Consider the following 12,103-nt stretch of genomic DNA (forward strand, 5'->3'; position numbering starts at 1 on the left):
TGTTGTTATGATAGCAATTAAATGACAGTGTACAGATCCTGTAGGCACATACTAGTTTCTTTTTTTCAGGTGGGCATGACGGGTCATAAATTTAATGGTAATTATTGTTGCAGTACTTTTTATGAGTTCAAATATGACAGACTGATAAATTAAGAAAATGCACAGATTAAAATTAGCTCAAATTGTTATACTAAGCATTGGACAATAGAAAAAAAAGCTTTTACTGCTTGAGGTTAAAATCTCTACCTAAGTCGACTAAAATCCAATTCTGCATGCACATGCGTACACCTCTAGAGATCTCAGTTATTCAAAGCAATGATGTGAATATGTAAATCAGTTTACAGAGAAATCATGATGTAGACTTTGCACACAATATTTACTTGTTTTAGGTAACTATAATGTAACAATACCATCTGCAGTTTCTGATGTATCCTAATTTGTTCTTGTAACTCTGTGATTGATTAAGGCATTAACCTGTGTAAGCAAACTAAAACAGTTATATAACCTACCCTAAAGTCAAATTACAGCCAGCATGATTCAAAATGTATCAGGACTGCTGTTAAATTGATGAAAAACATATTGCAGTACTTGTCAAGCATAGTGACACAGAATACCTCAAACACATAATAAAGGTAAAACAGTGTATAGTTTTGAATATATATGTAACCAAAATAATCATTTATTGAAAGAAAATATCACATTTGTGGTTAGAAATTGGGGTGAGTTTTTGTTGTTTCTTTTCATTTTTTTCAGACAGGATAAAAGGCTAGAATTTGACAAGAACCTTAATCTCCTATAACCAAACATAAAATGTCATAAGTTGTCGAGTTTTTGTGGAGCTTGGCTTTAGAAGAAATGAAAAATACAAACGGTGGGTAGGTTGTAAAATGGATGAGATGAGGATAAAGTCAAGCGTTGCATAGATGTAACCTGAGAAGAACAGTAAGTAGTTAGGCATGTGGGCTGTTTGGTATCCAGGCAAGCTAGGCTGCTGTTCCTGCTGTTGCTGCTTTAAAAGAAAACCCCCGTCTGAATTGATATGCTAATTTGATTGAGAAGGTGTGGGTGGATATGGAGAAGGTTTTAAGCTGCTAGGGGGACCGAGAGCGAGAATGACAATGGAAACAGAGAGGAAAGAGAAAAGGCGAGTGGGAGTAGGAGACATTATAGGGAGAAGAACACTGAAATGAAACAAATAGGAAGGAGTGGGAACGAGAGGCGAGCATATGGTGTCTTTGCATTTCAGGGTTAGACAGTTTGCAGTCAGTCAGTGGACGACTGTCAGTCAGTTAACAAATAGCAGCAAGTATGTAGTCCCTCGTTACAATTACTTGATACACACGCCTTTTCAGAATCAGATTGTGATTTACATGTGTTCTGTAAGCTTCAGTGATCAGCTGAAAGCATCAATGCAAGGAAAATGCATCAATGGATGTTTAACTAGGCCTTCAGCAGCAGTTAAAGAGAATGACTGTCAAGTTTCCCAGCTTAAAAGCTGTCTATACAGGCGAATTAAAAAATATATATAATTGAAAGGCTAATTTATTTTAGTAATTCAGTTCTGAAAGTAAAACACGTTATTTGAGTTCATTATGTAGTGGTAATGTTTTACATTTATCTTTGGTAATTTAAATGATTATGACCCTCAACAAATGAAATTGCATTATTCAGTTCCTTGGAAATTAACATGTGACATAATATCAGTCAAATGGACCTTTAGTACACGAATGCAAACCTATTGAAAAATATGTCCATGTACTTTACCATGATTTGCAGCATCGGTCCAACAAGGCATGGAGACAATAATATTTGTTTCTAAGCTAAGGGGTTAAGCTTCTCTACATTATTGCTTCTAGGGTCTCTCATTTTCCTCTTGAACATGCTGTGCAGTTTTCTAAATGTTAAACTATTTAAAATCATTTAATATTTAATATCATTCTCAGTCTCAACAAACAAAGTTTAAGCATTTATAGTGTGGTCCTGAGCCTTAATACATTTCAGTAAACATTCTTAATAGACCTTTGCATCTTTGTAAGACGTTTTACTTTATCTCTCAGCAAACCATTGCCATTACCAACCAATTCAACCTTTCAGCAAACAGATTTTCTTGTCCACAGAAAGTCTGTACTTAAAAATCGCTCGCTCCTCTATAATTGCGGCTCATGGAGTTCAAAAGTTGTACAAGGCCCTTGACTGCCAGTCTGCAGGAGAAGAAAACATAATAAGCTGACAGTAGCATGAGGACATGATTGGACATGGAGTTTCTAGTTTTCTTTTGGTATGCCTTCATAAAAAATAAGAGTTCAACTTTTTTCTTTTGCTTTACTCACACCATCAGATGCATACTTTTAAAAAGCTTTTTGTTTGAATGTACCAATAAATCTTATATTACAAAAGAGGGGATTAATGACGTATATTTAATTCTAGCAATTTAATTGGCTTTTTTCCCCTCCAAAATAAAGGCTATAATTACAAGCTGCTGCTGTCTCTTCTCCTTTGCAGTATTTTCTAGAAAGCAAGATGGAGAGATTTGTCTGTTGCCTTAAAATCTGTGACAAGAGGCATAGTTGGCTTGATGTGTTTTTTAAAAGGGTTGTAAAAATAGGCTTTTTTGAGCTTTAAGTGATGTTATAATAATCTCTCCTCATCACAAACACACCTGGTATTGCTTGTATCCTTTCATGTAAGTTTAAGGAATCCATGAATCTCCTCTGGCATTCCTTTGTGGCGCCTAAACACTTACTCTCACTTAACGCCTCCTATTACCCTAGAGCTGCAGTCTCCCCCACGCCTCGTTCACTCAGCTCCTCTAGACTAGCTGCAGCAGCAGTGAGCAAACACCTGATGGAACTGCTCCTCCGTAGAGCTTATCATACAAACTACTTTTCAGTCCAATGCTCCTAAGAACAGTTGTAAATTATGTAATGGAGGAACTTTGTTGTGATGACGCGTTGAATGTGGCGTGTCGGAAAGAGTAGGAGCTTCTTAAAGAGATATGTCAATTTCAAGGCATCAAATTGGAAAATTTAATTTCTTTTAAGTTATGTTTGATATATGCAGCATTTATTTTAAATTTAATGGTGCTCTAAAATGGCACTCTGTGCCTGGAAAATACATAACATCCCCCCTTTAATCTTTGTTAGTTGGGGTTTAGATAAAGGCTCCATCAGACTCTCCATTTTCTTTATGAGCGTGACATTGGACACTAGACAATAATCTTGTTGAAATCAACAAGATCATCCACATGCACTGTTCATGCGAACTGCTTTAGCTTTGTGTGTGATAACCCCAATTTGATCTTCTCTGTTTCTTAGAAACAACCTGAACCAGAGGATGCACAAAGAACGGTTGTCATTCAAGAACGGAGGCTTCATGTCGGTGTTCACAATGGCTGGTGTTTCCTTGATAAGCCCCAAGTGGTGGTCCTGGAGCCCTTTGCATCAGGAGTCAGAGGACGAACAGACAGCACCTCTAAGAAGAGCACGCTGGTCAAGGACAGGTGAGCAGAAGTTACACGTGTATATGTATAGTGGAGCTGTAACTGTAGGCTGCAGAGGATGGTGAAGCAGAACTCTGATGTCAGACAAGATCTGCAGATGTGCAGAAATAGTTTTTGGAGTGCTTATTTTTATGGTATTTCATCAGCTTCTCTAAGCACTGTTCTTTTTGCTGATCGAGAAATGATTGAAAGTTAATCTAATAAAGTCAGCAAAAAAATGTATATTTGAAGAAAGCTTGCTAGGCATTAATGTCATTTTAGTATAATATTGGCAGATATCAGGGCAAAGTACTATTCCTGGTGTCCGTTTCTCCTCTCCCTTCTCTGGAACTGCAGCACACACTATATTTTTGCTTTACATGCTGTTTTTTGTATTTCTAGATGGCTGGGACAATCTTTTTCTTTTTTGAATTTGAATTTTTTTCTGCGGTTGAATTGATAGCAGGGGTTATGTAGAAGTGTTGTAGATCTAAATGAAATAGTCAAAAATACAGTGCATTGTAAAAGTGTTCCCACACCTCAAACTTTTTCACATTTGGTCATTTTAAAGCTAGAAACTTGTGCACAATTGTATGTGGTATACCCACAAAAAGTTGTCCATAATTTAGAAATTGAAGGAAAACTATGCATGATTTTTGCCAAATATTATGGAAAGGGTGACATTCATTTGTCTTGAACTCAACTAAATTAATACTTTGTAACTTCTTATGACTTTTTGAAATGAATTTCTCGCCACTTTTTCTTAGATGCCAGATTTGTTGATGGAATAAACAGTGAAGTTCGGTGAGATGTTCAAAGCGTGGGATCTAGTATTGCTTTGAACTTCTCCGCTAATCTCTGCATAAACTTACCTGCGATGTTCCTTGGTCTTCATGATGCTGTTCTTTAATGTATTCCATAAAAAAAACAAAAAACTCTTAGACCTTCACAAAATGGCTGGATTTATACAGAGAATAAATTTTGAGAACCATGAATAATTTTCTTCCCCTTCATAATAAGTTTCAGCGTTATGCTGAATCCCAATAAAACACACTGAAGTTTCTTATTGTAACATGACAAATTGTGGAAGAGGTATAAATACTTTTACAAAGCAAAGGCGGTATTGTCGTATCAAAACTGATCACATTAATACAGACCTGCTCATAGGTCACAATATTTTAATGCTCGTCTGTTTTAACCAGACTTGGACAGTTTTTAATGATCACAAATTGAAGTGTATTATTGCCATGGTGAAAACTGTAAAGTCTTGCTCAAATAGCAGTTTTTATTTCTGCCTACTCTAAAACCCTGGGATGTCCTAACAGCTTTTGTTGCAGAGTCTGATGGCCAATAAAAGCCTGCTGTTGCATCATTGCAGTCCTCCACTTCGTAATTCTATTGTTTGCTGCATCCAGAGGCGACAATGGCAAAAAAAAAAAGAAAAACAACAAATGAATGATGAAATCCTGTCAGTAGAGTTTTGATACATCCATTGAAACCAAACTAAGAACAAAACGAAATAAAATTGTGAGAAGTATGCAAACAGATTGCGTTTCCCAGCTTAGATAAAAGGTTTGGCAAATTCTTTTAATGTCTTCTTCTGGCATTCCAAATAAATTTGCATAAATGAAGAATCCTTCTGTTTATGCACTTCCTCCTCCCACCTGTATTGCTCATTACCTGTTCCTCCTCCACTTAGCAGCTATATCATCGGTGTCAAGGGCATAATTTAAGATATGCTTTTTTTCTCTGGTGAATAATGCTGCAATTAGCAGTTAACTCCCAAGCAAAGTTAGTTAATATTTGTTTGTTGGATTTATTCAGGTAATTTCCTGACCAAACTGGCCATTTGGTAAGGAAACTGGAAAATCCTTATGCTGCAGAAGCAGGTGGCAGAATTCACAGTGTCCACACACTTTAGCTACTTACTTTGCAGTTTAATTCATTATTAAATACTAAATAAATGTTTAATGCCACAACAGAATTTGCACAAGGCAATAGTACATCAGAGCCTTAACTTATGATTCCTGGAAGATTTAGTAAACTAACTAAGCATTGAATTTAAAATAATTCTCATGTTTCAGAAATATATATATATATATATATATATATATATATATATATATATATATATATATATATATATATATATATACACAATACTACATCATCTTTGACCTACATGAAACAACTTTATTTTTCACACCAATGTTTTGTTTTCTGATAATTATGTAACAGTTCAGAAGAAATGCTTTGGCCTTTGAGTCTTATTGAGACCACAAAAAAAGTCAATGTCAACCTTTCCAAAGCGGGTGTTGTGATGTAAGGTCATCAGTCCACTCAGTTAAAGGAAATCTCATCTCTGACACTTGGCACAATACATTCTGAAATCTCATAAATATTTTAGGACTAGCTGTTTTTCTTTTAACTGAATTGGTTTTTAACTCCCCTGAATGTATCATGTTTCTATGTTTTTTTTTTTTCAATGTGGAAACGTGATTGCATGTTCCAAATGAGGTTACTAAAAGCACTTTTGAAAATAAGCACACCAAAATGTGGAGAATATGTTTTATATGTTAAAAAATGCTAAAACATGGGTAAATGTTTACCTCCAGAGATATGTTAATACACAATATACAGTAGATCTTGCATATAAAGGCCTGTTTTACTGTATTTTATGTTTCACCTGGAGATCACTTGTAATCTAATGGATTTCACAGGCATATTTATATGTTCTTCACACATTCCACTTTCCAGCTTTTCAAAAATCTTGTGTTTAAAGTATATTCATGTTTTATATATCTCAATCTATTAAGATGTTAACATTTTCATGAGCTTTATCACATTTTCCCATTTCAGTTTACAATGATTTTGCACATGTGCAGAATTACATTCATGTGTAATGACCTGTTGACACAGGTTTTGCACGTGTGAATTTTATGCATTTTTTCCTGTAGGTTCCTCTGATTTGTGGCTGGATTTCTACCAGCTGTCCAGAAACAGCACAACTCCTCTGATACGTTTTGCATTACAGCTCACTTTGTTCAGAATACATAAGCTGTCCCCAGAAACCCACCGTCGCTGCTCTGGTGACGGCACAAACCTCTTGGCTCACACAAATAGAAGTTCCAATTAATGAGTTGTGTGGGCGCATCAGCGAGCCATTAAGGAGCTGAAATTTTTTACAAATTTTTTCTTTCAGAAATATTGGGAATATGTGTCATGGCAGTCTATTAAATATTTTTATACTGTGGGTAAGTCTTACACATTTTCCTACCTACAAAGAGTAAAACATTTTTTATTACGTTTCTGCACTGCTTCTTTACAAAATAACAAAAATGAGAATATTTCTGATAAGTATTCTGCTTTGAAGCAGATTTGGAGGTAATGTGGAGGTTCTAGCTTCGGTTGCAAACATAAAGTTCACGGCTGAAGGTCAAACAGTTCCTTTCCAGTTTCTATATGATGCCCTAATTCTGCTGTATTTCATTGCTCAAAGTTTGTCCTTTCTTAATTATACCTACTGTGAATGGCGTTAGGAAATGTGGTTGTGCTGACAGCACTGTCTCCAAAATACCTAATTGGTTGAAAACATAACACTGTTCGCCCACATGCTGTCACTGGACAACCTTACTAGAAACCACTGCATGCACCGAATGTGTGTTCTGACATTTTTCCACACATTCTTGTCAGTGTGAGCGCTCTTATTTAAGCTGTGCCTGTCTGGGTAATTGGCTGGGATATTTTATGCAGTTTTATAAAGTAGTAATGCACAAAACAGTAACGTGAAGGATGAAATAATTCCATTTAAAAGGTGAGGAAATTGGAATGGCAAAATAGGCTAGGGAACTCAAAACATGACACACAAATTCTTGAAAGTGGATATCCACATCAAAATGTATTGTTTTTTTTTCTCTGCTGCATACCAGACCCTTGGAGAAACTAAGATTATGTATGATGACACAGGTCTCTTACCATAACAAAAATGTATGTACAAACATTTAACTATACAACAAACTCATCAAGATGCTTACCCACAATCTGTGCCTGGCGACTCGTGTTTTATGACCACAATAATCATCATCTTCTCCATACTAAAACATTTTTTTGCACTTCTTTCCTTTTTTATTTTTAAAGATGGGAATGTCTGTTGTAAATCTGGTTTGATGTACCCCTATAGTGTATGCAGTAATTATGGTGTTTGACTCTCACTGGTGCTGTCAGTGATAGCTGACAGTCTGTCTGGCTTGTGTTATGCTGGATGGTTTTAGAAATGGAGAAAAAGAGGGGAAAACTGACTCAAGAGAGGCTGTGAAGCGAAAGGAAGAAAAGGCACTCGGCCCCACCTCATGACACGCAAGCGTTGCACAGTATGCTCCCGCCTCCTGTGTATGCAAACTGTGAATGACGAATACATAGAAAGCCGTTTCATTTCTCACACAGGAGGCAAGTGCTTGCCAGGAAATATTTAGTAAGGGATTGTAAATCTTCCAGCACATTGATTTTGTTTCACTTTTAATGGAAAATATAGCTATAGGAGGAGAAATATTAAAACCTTTCACATTTTGGAAAAGCGTTGTTATTTCTTCATTACCGCCATCACATTTTTCACGCCTACATTACACATCAATATCTCTCTGCTTTCTCTTTAGCTCTGCAACATCATCACGTCCTCAGATGCTGGGCCTTCGCAGCAGCTTGGAGATCAAAATGGCCAATAATCAGGCTTTGGCAATCATCTTTCAGCTAGAGTACGTCTTCTCCGCTCCCATAGGCCGAGAGACTATGGTAAGAGGGACACATGTATTATAGAGTGTGTAAATCCTAAATCCAGATCCTGGCTTGGTATCAACCTCTTCTTGAAATGGACCCCAGCCAGGAAGTTATCTTTATAGAAAACATCTTTACATGAATAAAAATGAGAGAAAAAAAAGCTGTCAAACACTCAAGCATATTTTCACAGTAATATGTGCAAAAAGATCCTTTCTTCTCGACTTGCTGTGTGAGCTTCCTGTTTGTGCAGATAAGTTTTAAGGAGTTTGAATCCAAACATTTTCAGTGTATGGTTTCAGCGATGGCCCCCAAGTCACCATTTACCTCTGAGCTGCTATGATTGGAAGAGTAGACGACATGCTGGTGTTCTGTTATCGATCATTTATTGGTTTTATAGTACAAGTTTAGATTTCTGAGTTATAAACCAGATTACAATACTTAGAGATGCAAGTAACATAATTTCAGATACAACTCTTGGGGTGGGGGTGCGGGGGGTCATTAAATGCAATGGTCTTATTTTTAGATCATCCAGGTAAGAGACTTTCTTCTGCTAAGAGCAGTCTGCTGGAAGCGGTGAGTGACCCTCCGGGCTTTCTGGAAGGACTACATCCCAATCACATCCACATTAAGCCAGGAGAACTCCAATTAGCCTATTATATTTATTATATCCTTTTGCACTGCAGCTGCTGTGCCAGGAGGTCCCGTCTGGCTATAACCAAAAATATCTCGACAAGCAACTGAAACAAACAGTCGTGCTTTTGAAAATATAGAAAAAGGAAATGATTAACAATAACTGCTCTAAGATCAGGTTGCTTGCACATAGTGATTAGTATTCATAGTGCTCCACTTTAAAAAGGCCGCCATCTAGGGCAGACAGACGCACACCTCCATGTTGTGCATGAGAAACTAAAACTTTTACACTGTCAAATAGACTGACTTGACAAGAGAGGAAGAGGGAAAAAGTGTGAGCAGTGGCTCATTTTCTTGATTCCTTTTGACTAAACTAACCAAGGTGGTCATACAGATTACAGTTTTTTAAGAATCTCCATTAGTTCTTACCATAGTAGAATATTCGTCCTGTGGTTCACAACGCAAACATTACAATAAAAAATAATATTACAGATCATATTCATGTGTACAGTGACAAAGAATAAATTCTTATTCTAATTTAAAACCAAATTATCCCAATTCTTCCCTGTATTTGTAATTTTCACTGCATAACTGTTGACTATATTAACTTAGATGAGGATATTTTATGGATTTTCACTTTTTTCTCCAGTATTAAATTAAGCTGGAGTTCGCTCATGTTTAGGTTTTTGTGTCATATAAGTTGAACAACCCAGTGATGGAGAAATCCGCGCTGGCAACATGTCCTGGTAAAATAAGTCGATACTACACAGCTGCTCCCAGCATTACAAAATACACTAAAAGACTGCAGTAATTATGTGTGTGGGTGAGCCCTCAACACTTTGCACATTCTGAGGCTAAGCCCCTACTATGTTACTGAGTACAGCCCTGTATACAATGAAGGGTCAATAGGACAGCAATTAACAACAGCAGAATAACAAGCAGTCACAATGTCACCAGGATGACACGGTACATCAGTATTAATATAATAACTAATGTCTCTTCTTACCATGGCAACCTGTTGACAGGCAGTTTTCTGTGTAGGTATTTATATGGTTGTTTGTTTCATAAAGTTTAAAATATTCTGTGAGCCTGTTGACTCAGAATGGATAATAATTAGACAAAGTGACATAGTTACACCGTCTAGCTTATTCTAGTCTGAGAAACATAATACAGTTTAAGTAAGGAGTAATGCTAGGGTCTGTGAATATCTAGTCTATTCCTAAGAAGATCATTGGGAATAATGATCAAGTCAGAATTAAACACTGATTCTAAGTTGGCTAAGGAGATATTGCTGGGTTTGAGGCTCAGTGTTGGTTAAAGTAGAGAAGGACATAGATGTCTGCTCTAAAACTTACATCAGTCTGTCAATCAATGTTGAGAGATTTCACTCAAAAATGTTGCCACTGGGTATGAATGCAAAATGAGAAAATTACCAACCAACTCAAGTTATGCTGCCACAGGGTCCAAAACCTGTGACTGCACTGCTGATTTTGAAATATGCTCTTCTGTTGCCAGCAGTGGCTTTCAAGATGCTCATTAGCTTTACTGTGGGTGTTCATGGTCCCCATAGTTAAGAAAGCACAAACTAATATTTTAGGTTTTTACACTGACACTTCCGTTGCATCTAGCGTTTTAAAAAAAATACATACAGTCACTTCATATAAAATATATTTATGCTTTTGGAGAAGCTTTCTTTTTCCACCGTTTTTTTTTAAATGATCACCTAAGTTCATAAATTCTAATAAACCTGTTGGAACAATTCAGTTGCTATCTGGATCATCTCAGAATAGCAACAGATCCTCAACCACTCTCTACTCCACCACATTCACCTTCTCTACCATTAAATTCTGAATGTTTGATGAAGTGAAAAATATTTTAAAAAGTGCAGAATACTCTCTATTTGTGGCAATGTCGTGTGGATGTTTTTAGTGCATGCTGATACATCCGCATGCAAGTTATCGCGTGTTTCTCCAGACATTGGTTGTTGACTGATAAGGATTTTCTCGTGCTTCCTCTTAAAAGACAGAAACGCAGCTGCCAAACTTCATCTTGCAGTAAGACTCCCATATGATAATATCAGCTGATGGCTACAGCTTTATGCTCTGTGACTTTGGCAGCCAAGAGCAGCATGATGAGGCAGCGTACTTGTGCATGCACTGTCTCAGCTGTCAGAGATGCGACACTTCAAAAGTGTTGAAGTGGTACTGAGTTAAGGTGTGCCTTCAGGGAAGTCAGCCGAGCTCTGCCAACTAGATTTTAGACCATTTGATGACAGTAAATATGGATGATCATGCTGGATAGTCGTCATCAACTTTACTAAGACTTTTTGGACATTTCCAAGACTTGGAGTTGTTCTCTCAGTTGGAAATCAAGCAGCATATAAATGTTTTTATTCCTCTTTTGACACCTCAGTTATTGACTTACTTGCTGATTTTAGTACTTAGAAAATGTCATGAAAGTCGTTAATTAAGAGCACCAAGTAAAAAAAAAACACATTTGGTGTTGTTTATGGATTTATGAGCACTTAAGAAAAGGTTTTTGCAAAGAACAGTTGAATAACCAATTATGGTTTTTATATTGCTTATAGAGATTAAATTAAATTTAAGCTTCCAAAACAAAATGTAATCCAGGAGTCTTAATTTGTTTCTCTAGTTTATGACTGGTGGAAAAGAGTTTTAGGGTAATAGAAAGCACCATGCACCGTCTGTGTGTTTTCACGGAATATTCTATGATTTACACTTGTCTGGGTCTAAGTTTTGTGTTTAACATAATGCCTGATAGACGAGTACTTTGCCAGACAATTTCGCCAACTTTTCCAGATTATTTGACATCTTCTGTGGTAGAGTAAGGCTACTTTGTGTCATATGTCATCTATAACTCTGAGTGAACATAGATAATGTGGAATTCCTCTACCATAGAAAAAGAATTTAATATTTAAAATCTTCCCCTAACATGTGAATATTAAAACTTTGCTTATCAAAAATGTACTATTGATACACAATGTTTTATTTCTGTCTGTAATATCAATAAGTCATTATTTTCTTAAACCTATGCAAAAAAATAATTTTTGTCATCCTTTTTACAAAACATTTTATGGTGGAACTAAAGCACCTTTTAGTTGTCTCCATGTGTTTTTTGATAACACCAATGCAGCAAGAAGGGTTGAGATCATTCTGCCTCTGTTTTCACTCCTCACTCCAAAACAGTTAGTCGCATTCCTGC

General features: G+C 36.4%; 1 protein-coding gene across 1 annotated transcript in view; it reads left to right on the forward strand.

The window, feature by feature from the left end:
* The window catches only part of nphp4 (nephrocystin 4), a 174,259-nt gene that overhangs the window by 47,931 nt on the left and 114,225 nt on the right, over positions 1 to 12,103 (forward strand). Inside the window, exons 7-8 of the mRNA XM_014473925.2 lie at positions 3,315 to 3,499; positions 8,131 to 8,266. Coding sequence (XP_014329411.1) covers positions 3,315 to 3,499; positions 8,131 to 8,266 — 321 coding nt within the window. The remainder of the gene's footprint in view (positions 1 to 3,314; positions 3,500 to 8,130; positions 8,267 to 12,103) is intronic.

Source organism: Xiphophorus maculatus, chromosome 1, assembly GCF_002775205.1.
Source record: "Xiphophorus maculatus strain JP 163 A chromosome 1, X_maculatus-5.0-male, whole genome shotgun sequence".
Lineage (NCBI taxonomy): Eukaryota > Metazoa > Chordata > Actinopteri > Cyprinodontiformes > Poeciliidae > Xiphophorus > Xiphophorus maculatus.